This window comes from Triturus cristatus, chromosome 2_2 (genome assembly GCF_964204655.1).
Source record: "Triturus cristatus chromosome 2_2, aTriCri1.1, whole genome shotgun sequence".
NCBI lineage: Eukaryota > Metazoa > Chordata > Amphibia > Caudata > Salamandridae > Triturus > Triturus cristatus.
Window position 1 is genome coordinate 814,141,246 of NC_140582.1, and position 19,467 is coordinate 814,160,712.

Consider the following 19,467-nt stretch of genomic DNA (forward strand, 5'->3'; position numbering starts at 1 on the left):
TCCGTTCAAAAAGTGCCCAAAATGTGGGTCTAAATTTCCCCACACCGACCTCCATCAGGTGTGTAACCTTTGCCTCTCTCCAGAACACGAGGCTAGAGACTGCCCCGCCTGTAAGTCTTTTCGATCAAAAAAGACCATCCGGGATCGAAGAGCTCGACGCACCATGGCGCACTCATCGACCGCGGCTCCACCGGACATCTTCGGAGACAACACCGGGGCTTCGGGGCAACAACACACCGAGCAGGAGGAAGACATCGTCAGCGCTTCTGAGGCCGACGACTCCGACCTGGAGGACATCACACCGGCGCAGAGGGTCGTGAGTACTCTACCCCCTCCCACCCCCGCGCCCATATCCAAAGAGACTCAGGTTACACCTTCGCCTTCGGGCCTAGGGAAAACCAAACACGCAGCTTCTATCACCCCACCTTTGGGTCCGGTGTCGAAGCCTCACAAGTCTCACGGCAGCTCGGGCTCGAGCCAGCCTACTCCTGGTGCCGATAAACACCGTTCGGCACCGAAGAAAGTGACGCCCAGCTCGACTCCGAAGCCACCGGTGCCGAAGCCTGGACTCTCGGTGCCGACGAAACACAAACATAAATCCCTCGGCACCGACGCTCCGGCGTCGAAGCCTACCTCGACGCCGAAAAAACCGGAGGCTCCGAAAAGGCATGGCGAGAAACCACCCAAATCCTCGGCTCCGAAAACATCGGCACCAGCGGACGATTCGGCGCCAACGGACCTTTTTACTCCTGATCCTTCTCAAAAAACCTTATCAAAGGATCCAAAGACTGGGCTATTGACTTTGTCTGTCAAGAAACAGCGTCTTGACACACCAGCTCCTCCTCCACCGCCCAAACGGAAGGACTCTGCCACATCTCCTCTCAGAGTGCCCTCCCCACCACCTCCTCCTCCTCCTCCTCCTCCTCCTCCTCCTCCTCCTCCTCCTCCTCCACCTCCTCTCCCTCCCAGGTCTCCGCCACCCTTGCCTCATCACTCCCCAACCCCGTCCCCAGAACCGGATTACGGGGATCCAGATTATGATCCAGCGGACGCCCCAATGGACCCCACACCACCGGGGACCCCAGACCCATGGGAGGATTACCAAAACCCTGACATACCAGATGTGCCTCAAAATGACCTCTACCCATCCAGGCCATCTCCCCCAGAGGACTCACTAGGGTTTCACCACTTAGTGCAGAGAGCAGCACACTATCATGGGGTGGAACTACATAGCGAACCAGTGGAAGACGACTTTTTACTGGATACGTTTGATATTCAGGATAAGTCCACAGCCATCTTGCCCATGCTTAAGGGTGTTACCAAACATGCTGCAGAGGTGTTCAAAGACCCTGTCAGGGCCAGGGTCTTAAACCCCAGAATAGAAAAGAAGTACAAAGCAGCACCCACAGACCCTACATACATTAAGGGCCCTGCTCCTTTAGATTCCCTAGTTGTGTCCACGGCTAGAAAGCGGTCTAACTCCCAGTCCTCTGGTGAGGCTCCACCGCCAGATAAGGAATCAAAACTCTTAGATGCGTCTGGTAAACGCACTGCCTCGCAAGCCGCAAACATCTGGCGCATTGCGAATACACAAGCGCTGCTTGCGCGTTATGACAGAGCACACTACGTTGAGCTTGAGGCTCTTATGCAGCACCTCCCGGAGAAACACAAACGTAAAGCTCATGACCTAATACAGGAGGGAAAGCTCATTACTAACACCTCCATTAAATGTGCCCTCGATGCAGCGGACACTGCTTCTAGAGCCATAAATACTAGTGTCCTGCTTCGTCGTCATGCCTGGCTCAGGATCTCAGGGTTCAAGCCAGAAGTCCAGGCATCCATACTAAATCACCCCTTTGACCAACAACACCTCTTTGGGCCAAAGGTGGACGAAGCATTAGAAAAAATGAAAAAGGACACGGACACAGCAAAGTCTATGGGGGCATTACAATCCCAGACCCCTAAACGCTCCTTTCGGCGTTCGTCCTTTCGTAGCACAGGCAGAGGCTACTCCACCGATGGCGCCTCTACCTCCTACAAGTCCCCTCCTCAAAATACCTTCTCGAAGGGCTACCAAAGGGGTGGATACAGGGGCAACAACAATAAGGGCAGGGGCAAAACCAACACCACCCGTTCTGCCACACCGCCCGCACAATGACTTCCCCTCGCTCCCCCCAGACCATCCCACTCCGGTCGGGGGCAGACTGCGACACTTTATCCATACCTGGGAGTCCATAACATCGGACAAATGGGTGACCCAAATTATTCGGTCAGGGTACTGTCTCGAGCTAACATCTACCCCACCCAATATCCCACCAAGGCACCGTCCAATGTCACAGGAACATTCCACACTGCTCAAACAGGAAGTGATCTCCCTCCTCCAAAAACACGCTATAGAGCAGGTCCCCGTCAATCAGCAAAATTTAGGGGTCTACTCTCTGTATTTTCTAATACCGAAAAAAGACGGGACCCTGCGGCCCATTTTGGACCTCCGGCCTCTAAATGCATACATACATTCAGACCATTTCCACATGGTCACCCTACAACAAGTCCTCCCACTCCTCTGTCAGGGAGACTTTCTCACTACCTTGGATCTGAAAGACGCATACTTTCATATTCCGATACACCCTTCTCACAGGAAGTACCTCAGGTTTGTGGTGGACGGTCAGCATTACCAATTCACGGTTCTCCCGTTCGGGGTCTCCACCGCACCACGGGTGTTTACCAAATGCCTAGCTGTAGTAGCAGCACACCTCAGACGTCAACATAGTCACGTCTTCCCTTACTTAGACGACTGGCTGATAAAAGCCGCGTCCTACGACCAATGTGTGCAACATACAAACAGCACCATCCAACTGCTCCACCAGCTAGGCTTCACGGTGAACTACCAAAAGTCCCACCTCGTACCATCTCACACAAAGCAATATCTCGGGGCCACTATAGACACCTCCAAAGGTATAGCCTATCCCAACTCAGCCAGGATCGCAAGCATACAAGCCTTGCGCCAAACGTTCATTGCTCAGCACTCTCTCCCAGCGAGAGTGTTCATGAAGCTAATAGGGATGATGGCATCTTGCATTTTCATAGTGCCCCATGCAAGACTCCACATGCGTCCACTCCAAGAGTGCCTAGCACGACAGTGGAACCAGGCCCAAGGACAGCTGACGGATCTGGTGTTGGTGGACGGCCGCACCCATCACTCTCTGCAGTGGTGGAACACCACAAACCTTTCCAAAGGGCGGCCGTTCCTGGACCCGGTTCCTCAGGTGATTCTAACAGCGGACGCATCGCTCTCCGGCTGGGGAGCGCACCTCCTACACCTCACAATGCAAGGTCTATGGACGCCACAGCAAAAATCGCTCCACATCAACCATCTGGAGCTCTTGGCGATCTTTCTAGCCTAAAATCCTTTCAAAAACAGATTTCAGCCAAAGCAGTCCTCATTCGCACAGACAATATGACTGCAATGTATTCTATTCAAAAACAGGGGGGGACACACTCTCCCCAGCTCTCTCGCTTAGCCCAGAGCATATGGAGATGGGCAATTCCACAAAACATCTTTCTCCTGGCACAGCACGTCCCAGGCATACAAAACACCATGGCAGATCTGCTCAGCAGACAAACGCAACAAATACACGAATGGGAACTGCATCCACAAGTTCTTCACCCATTCTTCCACAAATGGGGGCATCCTCAGATAGACCTCTTCGCCACCCACGAAAACAAAAAATGCCCAAGCTTCGCCGCCAGATTCCCACACCCATTGTCCAAAGGCAATGCGATATGGATGAACTGGTCAGGCAGATTTGCATACGCCTTTCCACCTCTCCCACTAATTCCATTAGTGGTCAGGAAACTGCAACAGCACTCCCTCACGCTCATTCTGGTAGCCCCAACATGGGCCAGGCAGCCGTGGTACACCACACTATTACAACTATCAGTGGTACCACATCAAAAACTGCCCCTGTCCCCATGCCTCCTAACTCAGAACCATGGAGAAATCAGACACCCGGACCCAGCGCAGCTCAACCTGGCGATCTGGCTCCTGAAATCTTAGAATTTGGATACCTTAACCTTCCCCCTGACTGCATGAATATTATCAAGGAAGCCAGACGTCCTACCACTCGAGCTTGCTATGCCGCAAAGTGGAAGAGATTTGTTGTTTACTGCCGTAACAATACAATCAACCCTTTAGATGCATCCATACAACACATTATATGTTATCTACTCCATCTTCAAAAGTGTAACCTGGCATATTCTTCCATACGCCTACACCTAGCAGCGATTGCTGCTTACCTGCAAAACAGACAGCATTTATCACTGTTCAGGGTGCCCGCTATTAAAGCCTTTATGGAAGGCCTTAAACGCATAATTCCACCCAGGGCACCGCCTTCTCCTGTATGGAATCTAAATGTAGTTCTTACAAGGCTAATGGGTCCGCCCTTCGAACCACTGCATAAATGTGAGCTACAGTTCCTCACCTGGAAAACAGCTTTTCTAGTGGCTATCACTTCCCTTAGAAGGGTTAGTGAAATACAAGCGTTCACTATACAGGAACCCTTCTTACAAATACATCACAGCAAACTGATACTTCGTACAAATCCAAAGTTTCTGCCCAAGGTCATTTCCCCCTTCCATCTCAATCAATCGGTGGAATTACCTGTTTTTTTCTCGCAACCTCAATCTGTTGCGGAAAGGGCTCTACATACACTTGATGTTAAGAGGGCTTTACTGTACTACATACAGAGAACGCAACCTTTCAGGAAGACTAAACAATTGTTTGTCTCCTTCTCTCCACCACATAAAGGCAACCCCATCTCTAAATCAGGGATAGCTAGGTGGATTGTAAAGTGCATACAAATTTGCTATCAAAAGGCAAAAAGAACATTATCTGTTCCACCTAAAGCCTACTCTACTAGAAAGTTAGGGGCTTCTATGGCTTTTCTAGGGAACATACCCTTAGATGACATCTGCAAAGCAGCCACATGGTCAACACCGCACACCTTCACAAAACATTACTGTGTAGACGTGCACTCCAAGCAACAAGCTAGTGTGGGCCAGGCTGTACTAAAGACACTATTTCAAACCGCTGCAACGGATACCGGTGGTCGCCGCTAAGGTTGGGTACTGCTATATAATCTATGCAAAGTGTACAATCTGCAGCTCATATGCCTCGAACGGAATATGCTACTTACCAGTATGCATCTGTTCTTGGCATGTAGAGCTGCAGAGATGTACATGCCCACCCGCCTCCCCGGCGACCTGTATCCGTTCCAGTCTATCTTATTTAGATACAACACACATGGGTTTCTCACTGTTATTACTACGCTCCATCATTTCCCTGCTGGCGAAAAACAATCTGAGGATGGAGCCGAAGCCCATGCGCAGTACGGACCGAAGGAGGAGTCACCGAACTCGTGACTTCCAAAGACTGTCCAAAGAACAAAAACAAACTGCAAACATCCGGGCCCAACACCAGATGGCGATCTATGCAAAGTGTACAACTCTGCAGCTCTACATGCCAAGAACAGATGCATACTGGTAAGTAGCATATTCCTTCTGATCGATACTTCTAACCGCAGATTTCTCACCTTGAAATGCTCTCCAGACATCAGGATGGATCCAGAAAGCTTGACAAATATTTCTGATGCATACTTCTACCCGCAGTTGTCTCCACTTCTCACTAGGTGTCAGACTGGATCTAGAAAGCTTTTGCCACCAATGCTCCTGTGTGCCACTAATTGGTGTCATGTAGCCCTACATTGACTAACTGAGTATTCTAAGGTGAGAAATCTTCATTAGTCAGCTACATTGACTAACTGAGTATTCCAAGGTGAGAAACCTTCATTATTCAGTTACATTAACTAACTGAGTATTCTAAGGTGAGAAATATTCATTTGTCAGTTACATTGACTAACAGTATTCTGAGGTAAGAAATCTTCTGCCTGGAAATGACGGAGCAGAGCTACATATAAGTCGCACTCCTGCCTGCTGATGTCAGCTCCTTTCTTTCTGCACCTTCTCATGTGGATCCAGAAATCCAATCCCAATTTCATCTGCCTTACGATAACTCCTAATACAGGAACAATCCAGTGATCTAAGGAACAATGTCCACTCCTAAGACTACAGGACTACTGGTTTAAAACCATGCTGCGACTTTAAACAACTGATACCAATCACAGACCCACACAAAGTGTGTCTATGGTGTTTGGGTTCATGGCACAACTTGAGGTTTGCAACAAGTGCACTGGCAAGCACAAAAAGACAATCCAGGACCGAGAAGTGAAACTGCACACCGCCAAACATAAGTAGAAGTCATTGACCTCACGTAAGTCCCACTCTGTCTCCCTACAGGTTGAGTGTTTGGACTCACTCCGGAGGTCGCTCCCACAAGAGGTCATCTTCAAATTCGAAGTCCTCCTGTAAGTCAAAGTCGAAGCCCGAATGTAAGAGCCAGAAAGTAAAGCTGGACTCAACCTCATCCCGCCATTCTTTATCTAAAGAGAATCATGAGGGCTTCACAGTGTCAGTTGGTGTCCCTCCAGAATAATGGTTTCATAGCCAATTCCTCAGTTGATCATCAGTTGTTCCCGGTGCTCCTTGAATCTGGTTACCACCAGCAGGTCTGTGTTCTACACTGTCTTACGTCTTTGGACCCTTACGTCCTCCATACCAGCTCCAGTTTTCCACCCTTGCTCCACGACCTGCTTTGGTCTCTTCCTTATTTATGCCAGTACCGATGCCACCGACGCTGGAAGAGGGACCAGTGGTGGTTCCAATGTCTGAACCTAAACGAACTTCAGCACAATCCCGACTGTTTTCAAACTATGAAATCCCTAAAGTGCAACCAGTCACCATACAATCTGATCCTGCGCCTATGCTTCCAACTAGAGCAGATGTATCCATACATGCCAACATTTTAAAAGAGGAAAGTGGGAGAGTTTTTAAAAACATAATTGGGAAGATTTATTTTCTCTATTGACTTCTTTTGAGGCAGAGGCAATTTCAGGCACCTAAATCTGATCTATTGGCTCATCACTAAAAGGACCCATTAGCTTTTTGGCTCAGATTCTGACCAAAGCTTGTCACTACACAAAGATGATGATGACAATTTTAAGAGGTCAGTGGGCTTGATAGTTACCCTGATACAGGATTGAACTCGTCATTTGGAGTGGTAATTCAACAAGTAGCTGACATCTTGATCGTACAACTGCGCTCTATTGAGATTACCACAAATGTCCTTATGGAAATTTTACAGTCTGTGGCAGCCACATCTGAGCCCTTGCTTCCGTTGTTTCGATTTAGATGCCCGTACATAGGTTCCCCTGAATCATGTCCTTATATAGGCACAATTCGCATTGCCCTTATTTAGGCATAGAATCCCAGTCCTTATTTAGGCATTAGCCATGCTATCCAAATACAGGCATGGTCACCTACATCCGTCCATCCCACGTCACAACGAGTTCTTAGAAACCAGACCCTTAAGCCATCGGGATTTTCCCTAGCTAGGATTATTGATTTCTCCAAGAACTCATTTATTATGCATGAACTACTATTCCTTAGGGGTTCATCCATGACGTCTTCCTCTGCCCGACTTTACGTCAATGCCAGCAGGAATAAATATACCTTCCCTTACCATGGCAAACCACGGCACGGCTCGACACAACTTGACTGCACGGTTCGCCACTGCAATTTCAGTAGAGACCATATCCCGGCCTGACGCACAGACCAGACGCTGCTTCCCTGCTCGCAGAGAATCCAGCTTCCAGTGTTCTGACTACCTTCGTGGGGTGTTAGAGGTGGGAATCTCTTTCCGGGTCTCAAACTCTCTCATTCTAAAGGTATGGAGCGGACTAGAACCTAGAGGGACTCTTGGCATACAAACTTAGTATATACCATACTATAGAAAACAGCACCTACTCTTACCTTGTACTACACTTAGGTTAAGTACACCGGGGTAGAACTATTTAGAAGCACCAGACGAGTATTCACTTTTTAGTCTGTGTTGTTTATGTATGTATATATGAATATGTGTCATAGCTAAAAAACAATGCTATTGCAGAATAATTTCTTCTTACTGCTTACGTTGTGTGTATTATATCTTGCTTACTGTCTAATGATTGTAACAGCTCATATCTTTACACGAGAAACAAGACTGCTCAATAAATCCTTTTATTGAAACGCCCGTCTGTCTATTTCTGTGTAACTCTGAAGAAACTAAGCATGCACGATTTACTGAGTGAAACTGTTATCTATTGTTTCCACGATTCTGAGACGCGTTCCGATTCTAAAGGAAACAAAGTTGTCATGTTTATGCGGTTGTCAGAAACGAATCCCTTCTTGTTTATTCAAGAAGTTTCTAGTGACCTCTGAGTTAGCTGGCACACAAAGTAATTAAGTTTAATGTACTCGATAGGAGCATACTGACCTTAGTCCTATGCAAAAACTATAGTGTATATTATTCTAATGCGCAGAGCCTATAAGGGAAATAGGAACTACACTACACCGTTTAATGAACCTATTACTGACATCTTAATGTGCACCTGGTCAAAGTCCTGTTTTTGCCCACTGGTGAATAGGTAGGTGGGCAAACGTCACAGACCGGCGCGTAGTGACCCTGATTTCCTCAATAAACATCATACCCCACAGAATTTGGTTGTTCAAGCTTCAACCAGCAAGGTGAACCCAATTCATTCTATCCAGTGCCCCCATATAGGCAGTCCAAGCTGATTGAGACATTTGGGAAACAAACGCTGTCTTCGGCTAGCCTAATTAGTTTACTTGGCTGATATTTGCATGCCCTCTGGGACATGACCACCGAGAACTTGCTGTGATTCGGAAGACTTTAGGGCTTCATAGGCACAAACCATTCAGGATGGTCAAAATGTGGCCAAATGCATGATTAGCTCCATAGGCCTTTCTAGAGACTTCCTGTCCTCTCTCTGAAGGATATGCCTTTCAATGGCTCAGGCTTGTGAAAAAGCAAATTCTACCTTGGAACATTTCAAAGAGAATAGGGTCATAACATGCTTTCTCAGTTCTTTGACCCCGTCCAAATAGTTTCCTCAACAGTTTAGGAAATTCCGAGGCTACTCTAAAGAGTTGAGTATCGGCAACATGAGCCTCCCCAACCACTACTGTAATCACTCCAGTCCTTTTGAAGCTGGGAACATGGATCTGGCAGGCAACATGCAGGTCACCAAAGGTATCAGTCCTTCCAGTTGCCTTATGCTACGGCAACAACCGCCAAGCCTCTATAGCTTGCAACTAGTGGCTCACAACTACTCTGTGGGAGGCAAGATCTAGCACCTTCTTACAGTGTTGCGATCCATCAAGTCCAACAGATGGGTCCTCCAACTTTGTTCAACATGGCTATGCCCAACTCTTTCTTTTTGCTCCACCAAATCTTCTCTCCACATAGAGTGAATATCAGAGGGACAGCTGTCTATTCTGTTGCAAGAGGTGCAAGTTTTACATTCTAAAGGAGCTGTTGAGAGGAATCCAGGATCAGAAATAGGGGCGGGTTTTTACTCTCACTATTTCTTAATACAAATAAGGATGGGGCCTTCAGCCCATCTTGGACATTTGTCCCGTGAATGCCTTCCTATAGAAGGACACATTCAGAATGCTCACGCTACCCCAGATCCTGTCGGCCTTGACCCTGAGCGATTGGATGGTGTCCTTGGACCTGTAAGACATGTAACAGAAGTTACCTGTGCTTCAGGTCGGCCAGGATCATCTTCAGTTCACCCTGCTTCCCTTTGGCCTCACCACTACCTCATGAATGTAATGGCTGTGGTTTTCTCGTACCTCAACGACTGGCTGTTAAAGGCGGGCTCAGGACAGTCAGTTGTATCCCTCCTCCAGAGGACAGCAAACCTCCTGACATCGTTGAGGCTCACAATCACCACACCAAAGTCACAGCTGACTCCTGTGCAGAGGATTCCTTTAATTTGAGATGTCCTGAATACTCTTAAGTTCTGGGTCTTCCCTCAGTTGGAATGAGTCCAGAAGATTTGGACAGTGATCCAGATATTCCAGCCTCAGGCCTGATCTTGGTGAGAGCAGGTCTTATGCTGCTTGGTCATTTAGCCTACTGCATCCTCCTTGTCGACTTCGCCACATGGCAAATGCGGGCTCTACAATGGAATGTGTGGTTCCATTGAGTACAGTGCAAGAAAACCTATCAGATGCTATTCAAACTTTGAAGGCGACTGCACATGATCTGCAGTGGTGGCCACTCAACCACATTTGGACCGGAGGCAGGTTCCTTTTCCTACCCAGAACTGTGGGGATGATAGGTGTGTCACTGCTGACTTGGGGGGGGTTTATGTAGGGGAGGGCAAGATCAAGGGACTGGGGTCTTTGGACACCCAGCTCCATATCACTCTGTTGGAGTTGTGTAACATTCATCTGGTGTTGAAGACCTTCCAGCCGTCCATCAAGGGGAGGCAGGTGTAGGTTGTCAAAGAAAACACCACCCACATGTGTTACTGCAAGAAGCAGGGCAGAGTGGGGTCCTGGTTACTGTCCCAGGAGTGTCTGTATTTCTATGAATGGCTGGTGCGTCAGTGCATTTCCCTGATTGTGAACCACCTGACGGGATCCTTGAATGCAAGAGGATACTTGAATGCCATAGTGGACAAGCTCAAGCGGTGACGTGTGGCAAATCATTTATGGCCTCCCCTTCCCAAGGTGGCTCAGGGCCTCTTCCAACAGTGGGGAGAATCTTGGCTAGATCTTTTCTCCACAGTAAAGAACATGCAGTGTCTAAAGATTTCTAAGATTTGCTGGTTGTAGTTTCCATGGAAAGACTTGATAGGAGAAGCATTCTGCCTGGAATGGAACACACGGATCCTGTACGCCTTCCCATCCCTGCACCCCCTGCCCCAATTCCTGAAACAAAGACCTGGAATGATTGCACCCAAGTCACCCTGGTGGCTCCTGATTGAGCCAGGAGACTGCAGTACCCAGAACTTCTGGGCATGAGCATCTGCCGTGCAGGAGGATCATCTGTCACAGCAGCAGGGCAAGCTCCTTCGCCCTAAATTGCCCCGTTTACACCTTCATGCATGAGGATTGAGTGGCAGCAGTTAACTGTGTTTGTTCTGCCACACAAAGTGTTGGATGTCATCCTCGTCACCAGGAATCGTTGCATGAAGTCCGTTTATACCATGCGCTGGTAAAAATGTGTGACCTGGTGTGGCGTCTGCAAGACAGACCCTTGACAAGCTAAACTGTTGGGTGCTCCATTGGTTGTCTTTTTTTGGCCCAGCAAGGCCTTGCGACAGGCACCATAAGAGCATATTTGACAGTCCGGAAACGACAATTTAATCTAGTGCCTTTCCGTAGGCAAGAGTTTGTGTGGCATATGTCTTCTCGTCAGCTCATCCAGCAAAGCTCTGCACTATGGCTTGTCATGGTCTAACATGCGCCAACTGGCTTCTGTATAAAATGTTTGGAATGCTGCTCTGTCTCAAGCAGTTTGGTAGTTACGGTTGAGTTAACTTTGTCCTTCTAGCAGAATTGTGTAGATCAAAGAGATCTAGCGGGTGCATTCTCCTGTAATAGGTTTATGAATAGGGTTAAGTGCCTTGTTTCAGCCCCTTTTCACTGTGGGATGAAGTATTCTGAGTCTGACCTGCAGGTATAAAAATGTGGTGCTGAATAACATAATTATTTAGGCCTTTATTCCTTCCCTGTGAAAATAGAGCAACCCTGTTGGTGTCTCGTTATCAGAAAAAACCTCTGCCATGCTGTGCCCCACCTAGGTGAAAAAATTCAACCTGTGCGCCATTTCATCTACACATCATATTTAGTCATGAACTGAACAGCCCTTTTCGGTTTCATCATTGAGGCGTGTGGGGATGTGCAGGCTTCCTCTAGTTTTAATACTGCAAGATTGATTTAATCTACGAATAGGACATGATGTGATCTCATTCAGCCTGCCAAGTCCCCCATTTGCAAGTGAGGCATATTTAGGTACTGACATCAGGTGTTCGTAATTAATGATCAAGTCTGGCTCATATCATTACAAATCCGTCAAGTAAACATCTGTTATTTAGCGCCAAGATACCCTTCTGGGTGAAAGTGCTCTTTACAAATTCACGTTTGTTAGTGTGAAGTATTCCGCGCGGAATAGAGAATAGCCACACGGAGTCGCTGTTCTGGGTGAAATTCAACACAACAGTCCCTTTTCTGTGTCTATTAATGCTCCCATTGATTGCCAGTAGAAAAGGATTTGGTCCCAGAACATAAGTAAATTGAAAACCTGAACAGAGTCAGCAAAATAACTATTGCAACAAATAAAGCATACCAAAGTGTTATTTAATCACACTTGGGACAGGCACATGAATGCATATGAAAAATCACATTTACAAAAGTGCAGGGTGCCACAGGGAAGGGGAGGGTGTGACGAGTTAGGTAGGGTAGTAGGATAAGTGACATATAAACATTCATAACCGTTGTACAAATCAATTGCTGTGCACGTTGCTATCGTGCCAAGTAATCAGAATGAAAATCAATCATAAGCAGAATTGAGTGTTCAGCCAAATGAGCCATATACAAGCAAAAGTACACAGTGCTCAATGCACTATTGTAGGTACTGGCATAGTGAAATGTCGACGTTTCAACCCCTCATCCAAGGTAGGTTGATTTGATCCTTACGAGTGGGGTCTTCCTCAGGACAGAGAGGATGGTGAAACCGGAAGGGTAGGCACCTATAAAAACATTGGATCGGTATTAAAAAAGGGTAGCAAAGCCAAGCGGAATTGAACAGCGAGGCTGGAAATGGAAAGGCATTGCCATAATTACCAATTGAGAGAACGGACATCTAATCAGTGTCAGCTTGGCGTCCGAAGGCGCAAGGGCAAGAAGGCTCCAAAGACAGGTGGGAGTGATAAACACCTATAACAGATTAAAGGTGAAAATGGAATCATCCAAGTAACAATTAAATGGATAAGTCGGGTATGACTCCCTATAGATGGGAACTTACGAGTATTAGTCGAACCACAAAGGAGGGATTGATTGCTCCATCATTACACGCCGCAACATAGATCGGTGTGTTGAGTGAAATAAATCACTAGAAAATCAGCCTCTATAAATAAATGGAAAGGGTGCTCTTTAATGAAAAACCTAGTAGGTAATCCAAAACTAGAGAAATAAACTGCCACAAGGACCTGGTCCCCCAGCCTATCATCCGTGTGCTAGGTTATTATACAGTGGGGCGAGAGAATGAGCGGGGCGGGCGCTACATCAAATAATTAAGAATACATAACAGACACAGAGTGGAATCCTGACAATGAAAAAGTGAACCGTCATTGAAGACAGGTATCGCTTGCACATTATGAAAAGCAAAGTCATCTGTTTACAAAGCAGCAAAATAAACGTGTGAGAGATCGTAGGTCGATTTAGCCAAATAGAGCGAAGGATAGTGGCGTGGTTCCCTTAAACAGTTGCATAATATGAATTCAAGGGAAGCAAAATCATTTGTTTTTATAGGAGCAAGCCAATCGTGTATTGAAAATATAAAGAGCCCACGCGTATAGTCATAGGTCGAGTTGGGCCAAATTAAACGAAGGCAAGTGGAGAGGTTCCCCTACCTTTAGACGGTGTCCGTGTCTTCAGCGCTCGGATCTGACAAAACACTGGAACCGCAGAACGGCTGCCTCATATGGAGAACGCTGCCGCCGCGTGACGTTAGAACGGGTGCAGCCGCTATATGCATATGATGGTCAAAATGACAGGACGTTCAAGAATGACATTGACAAAGGTTAGGCTACGAGCTGAAACAACAGAAGAAAAAGAACATTGTTCACTAATTGCTGAGAATGGCTAGTTGGGCATTACTGGGATCTTGTTCGTTCAAACCCGTTAGAATAGTATCAAATCGAATCATCATTTTAGACTCTCTAATGAGCAGGATAGAGGATATATTGCCTCCCCTGGGTCCCAGTTCGGTTTTCTCCAAAACAATCCATTGCATTTCATCAGGGCGTTTATTTTGCTGCTTTGTAAACAGAGGACTTTGCTTTTCATAATGTGCAAGCGATACCTGTCTTCAATGACGGTTCACTTTTTCATTGTCAGGATTCCACTCGGTGTCTGTTATGTATTCTTAATTATTTGATGTAGCGCCCGCCCCGCTCATTCTCTCGCCCCACTGTATAATAACCTAGCACACGGATGATAGGCTGGGGGACCAGGTCCTTGTGGCAGTTTATTTCTCTAGTTTTGGATTACCTACTAGGTTTTTCATTAAAGAGCACCCTTTCCATTTATTTATAGAGGCTGATTTTCTAGTGATTTATTTCACTCAACACACCGATCTATGTTGCGGCGTGTAATGATGGAGCAATCAATCCCTCCTTTGTGGTTCGACTAATACTCGTAAGTTCCCATCTATAGGGAGTCATACCCGACTTATCCATTTAATTGTTACTTGGATGATTCCATTTTCACCTTTAATCTGTTATAGGTGTTTATCACTCCCACCTGTCTTTGGAGCCTTCTTGCCCTTGCGCCTTCGGACGCCAAGCTGACACTGATTAGATGTCCGTTCTCTCAATTGGTAATTATGGCAATGCCTTTCCATTTCCAGCTTCGCTGTTCAATTCCGCTTGGCTTTGCTACCCTTTTTTAATACCGATCCAATGTTTTTATAGGTGCCTACCCTTCCGGTTTCACCATCCTCTCTGTCCTGAGGAAGACCCCACTCGTAAGGATCAAATCAACCTACCTTGGATGAGGGGTCGAAACGTCGACATTTCACTATGCCAGTACCTACAATAGTGCATTGAGCACTGGGTACTTTTGCTTGTATATGGCTCATTTGGCTGAACACTCAATTCTGCTTATGATTGATTTTCATTCTGATTACTTGGCACGATAGCAACGTGCACAGCAATTGATTTGTACAGCGGTTATGAATGTTTATATGTCACTTATCCTACTACCCTACCTAACTCGTCACACCCTCCCCTTCCCTGTGGCACCCTGCACTTTTGTAAATGTGATTTTTCATATGCATTCATGTGCCTGTCCCAAGTGTGATTAAATAACACTTTGGTATGCTTTATTTGTTGCAATAGTTATTTTGCTGACTCTGTTCAGGTTTTCAATTTACGTATGTTCTGGGACCAAATCCTTTTCTACTGTCTGTTACCCAGGTCCCAGTGACTATTGGGTGTGCCCTTTGTTCTAACTTTTCCCATTGATTGCCAGCCAGCTCCGAGCACGAGGTAAATTACAGTGAGGGTACCGCTGAGGTACGGGGTTAGAGCGAGTTTACAGCTGAAATGCGGGGTTAGAGCGAGGGCACCGCTGAAGTACGCGTTTAAGGCGAGGGTGGTGGTGACGGCGCAGATGGTACTGGCGAATATTATTAGTGACATTCTAGCACTACGGCCACTAACTTTTTGGTTAAAATGTTGGCTAAATAAAGATCTGATTTTAAATCACCTACTCCTAAGGGAAGCAATATCTATGGATAATATGCTTAAAATCCCTTGGCTAAAATATCTGAAAGATTGCTTTTCTGTTATGGGGCGTTCAAAACATTTTTTTAATCCTGAGCTGATTAAACTTGCTGATGTAGAGTTCGTGAGGAAAACGTTTTTCATATCACGACAAACGAATCGTGAAGAGATGGAATTAAACAAACCGAGTGTTCGAAAACATGCCATGTTGAAAACTACACTCTTAATGGAGCCTTATTTATCATGGCCCTTGTTGGGCTTTGAGCGATATCTGTTAATTAGGTTCCGGCTGGACTATTTTCATCTTCTTTTATCTGTTCCAAGGGGTTGTCATCATGGTCAAGTGTTACCAAACTGCTGCTGCGACAATGAGTCTCCGCAGGATTTGGTGCACTTTTTATTTATTTGTCCCTTTTACGATTCACCCCGGAGGTTCTATCTAAAGCCCCTTTTAAAAAAACAGAATTTTACTCAGGTTAGACCAGCCCTTTGTTATTTACAAATGTTAAACCCCGAAAGTACATTATTTTTGACTGGTTTTCTAAAAACTGCCTTAAAACTCAGAAACAGCAGGGCTAGTTAATTGTCTAGAATTGCTGCTATTATGATATATGCTTAACTGTGTCTGTTGTTTTTAATACATATTTTAACACTTGGATATTTTATCTCTGTACATCAAGTTTTTCTTTTATGTATTATCTTTTATCTGTCCTTGTGCTTTTATGGTTCTTTCTGTCTGAAAAACCGAATAAAGATTTTCTACTACTACTACTGCTTCATCCAACTTGGTGGCTGTGTGTGTGTAGACGGCCAGTCTCGACTGGTCTTATTCAACAAGCTCACAAAAGTTCCCATGTCTTTGCATAAATAAGATGCAGTGTTACACTTTATCGCGCAGGAAGCTTATTTTTCCGACAGTCGTTAAAATGACTTTTGATTTACTTTTCAGGCTGCCAGAAACTGTTTAATGAACGAGTCTGGAGAAGTGAAAGTGTCAGATTTTGGAATGGCAAGGTAGGGGCCATTTGTTGGGCATCCATTGTAAATGTCGCGTTTCACTTTACGTTCCTAAACAGACAGATATATTTCAACTGCATCTTGCTATCTTGTTACAAATCTTTTAAGTAGTTTTCTTACATGCTTCCTCCACATAACGTTTTCATTGTGTGCGATTTTCGTACACATGAGACTGCGCAGCTAACTCACCAAAAGCTCCAGCACTCTTGATGGCAGATTTTCAAACGAAAACACGCAGCGCAGCTCCCAAAGAAGCTGCGCTGCATTGCCAGTGGCTGCCACCACAAACAAAGGGTGGTGGGGCGGATGAAGTGAGCATAGGGAGGGGGAGCCTTACCTTATGCTGCCGCTGCCTCCCACGTTGCGCCTCTTGTGCTCTTCCTGGTCCCAGCAGCCCCTGGGACAGACCCCCTGTGCATTTTCCGCGCTGCTCTCAGGCTATGAGAGCAGCACAGGGATTGGCCTCAGCGGGCTGGGAGATGCTCCGCTCAGGACAGGGAGCCTGGGGGCTTTCTCCAGCCCGGCTGTTCACCGCAGCTGGGTTGGAGAACCCTAAGTGCCCATGTGTGTTTGGCCGGCCTGGGACGGCCGGCCAAACACACATGAGCACTTAAAACTTATTGCACATAGCACTCCTCCTCTCTCCTCCTATGCCTCATTCCTGTCCCCTCCCTGCACATGCTGACTCAGAGCCGGCAAACAACAAATAAAAGGATGATAGAACATCATTTTATTTTTCACCTGCTGGCTCTGAGCCAGGCAGTGGGGCGAAGCTCCTCCGTCACTGGGGAGGATCCCCCGCTGTGCATTACGTGACAGCGAGGGAGCAGGAGAGTGTCATATCTTCAGAGGTATGGCTCTCTCCTCCCCTCTCCCTAGCACTGCAGCTGATTTTATATGCTGAGCGCCATTCTCACACCTTAGCGCCGTAGCTCTAGAGGTTGTACGTGAGTCTAGCATAGATTTTGTACAGGAAGGGTTCCCTTGCTGAACAAAATACCATGCCTAGACAAAGTTAAAAGCTTTCCCCCACGTTGTATGTGTGATGCACAGTGCAGCACGCATGCAAAGTCGGAAAAGAAAGGAAAAATTAAAACATTTCTCCTGTTAGCGCCATGTTTGAAGTGGCGCTAACTTTTGGCACTAAACCCTGTCTATAGTTCTTTGTAGATAGGGTTTTGCGTCAAAAGGTTATGTGCTAGAAAGTAAATTCCCCAAAAACATTTTGTGCTGGTTAGTGTCACTTTTGTGACGCTAGCCTAGCGCAAATGTTTCAAAATCTGCCCCTTGATACTTACGATTTATTTTGTTATCCTGTGAAATAAATAGATTATCTCCCACAACTTGTATACAAACAAACAATACTTTTCAGTGTTGTGTTGACGTTCTTTCTTCCTGGTACAATAATTGCTTTAAGAACTGTTCTTATGGTGAGATGCTTGGTGAACCTTTACGTGTTCATTACTTAATCCCAAAATGTTTCATTCTTATTACAAATAGCTTTGAAGGAATCCCTTTTGTTGTCCTAGTGTTTAGAGCACATGCACTTGGTGGTGTTCAGCAGAACCCTGCTGTCCCGAGGTCCTAATGTGTCAGCAATTTAAGAAATTGTAAAAATAGAAATAAAAAAAAAAGTCAGAATCCTACATAGTGTTTCTCAGAGCAATAGTGCTTCTGAAAATGTTGATTTTAATGATTTACTGCTTGTGTAACACACGTGGGTGCTTGGCTCCTTGTGGTTAGGCGGTAAGGGTGGTAGTTCACAGTAAGGTGAAAAGTTACATCCGGCTGGGAAAAACATTTTGAGGTGTTTTCGAAAAAATAGACAAGAAGATCTAGAAGACTGAAGCTGAAAAGGCAAAGGTCTTTCTCAGTGGATTCTGGGAATGTTAATACAATGAGTCCTTGATGAGTGCAACGTATGGGAGTGGACATAAGCAGCAAAGAGACTGGTGAGTGTGATGCACTGGATACAAAGATTCTGCGATTAAAGCACAGGGCTCGCAACTGAATTTGTCTGTTGGCAGGCCATGCTACTCATGGAAGTAGGCCTGGATAAGGGTGATGTGATTCCTTCTGATATCACCCATGACTGAGAGAACTCCAGCATTGTAGAGGTCCTGAGAGAGAAACATACACTGGTCATGTGGATCCCTGGAAAGAAACATTTAGACTAATTGATACCTGAAGTCCGATTTTTAAGTACTGTTATTGTACATCCCTACGACCATCATCAGCCTGATAGCTTCATGTCCCCAAATAATTCAGTTTGAATTGCAATCTGAAACTTTAACTTTCCTTGAATTGACTAATGTATGGATAGTGTCTAATAGAGCTCTCCACTTCCAAAGGTATGTCATCGATAACCAGTATACAAGTTCATCTGGGGCGAAATTTCCTGTGAAGTGGTCCCCTCCAGAGGTGTTTAATTATAGCCGCTTCAGCAGCAAATCAGACGTCTGGTCGTTTGGTGAGTTTAGCTCTCATAATTGCTAAAAATGAGCCTCCAAGTTTGAAGATATGAAAACAATTGTATTCTTTATTCAGCTGGCTTGATATCCTATTCACAAGATACCTATGACCTTTTTCATGACACTTTATATTCTTTTCCAGGAGTTCTAATGTGGGAGGTTTTTACAGAGGGCAAGATGCCCTTTGAGAATAACACCAACTTGGAAGTGGTGACCAGGGTGACACAGGGGCAGAGGCTCTATCGTCCAAAGCTGGCAGATAACAGCGTATATCAGATAATGATGAATTGCTGGCATGAGGTAAGTTTGTACTGTGTGCATTTAAGGTTAAAGTAATCACACTGGTGCCAATTTGTGCAGTCAAATGGGCATAGGTCTGGCATGAGCTTTCACCATTGTGACGGCGTAGAGCCACCAGCCTCCTGTGCAAGATGAACTATGCATGGAGGCGAATATGCATCAAGGTGTGTACAGCATCAACATGCTGATTACAAAGGCACCAT

The 19,467-nt window shown here is 46.0% G+C and overlaps 1 protein-coding gene across 3 annotated transcripts in view; it reads left to right on the top strand.

Annotated features, from left to right (window-relative positions):
* Positions 1-19,467, top strand: part of TEC (tec protein tyrosine kinase) — a 550,450-nt gene that overhangs the window by 504,853 nt on the left and 26,130 nt on the right. For all 3 annotated transcript variants that reach the window (XM_085642140.1, XM_085642143.1, XM_085642141.1), the window contains 3 exons: positions 16,426-16,490; positions 18,845-18,963; positions 19,107-19,264. In XM_085642140.1, the coding sequence (XP_085498266.1) occupies positions 16,426-16,490; positions 18,845-18,963; positions 19,107-19,264 (342 nt within the window). The remainder of the gene's footprint in view (positions 1-16,425; positions 16,491-18,844; positions 18,964-19,106; positions 19,265-19,467) is intronic.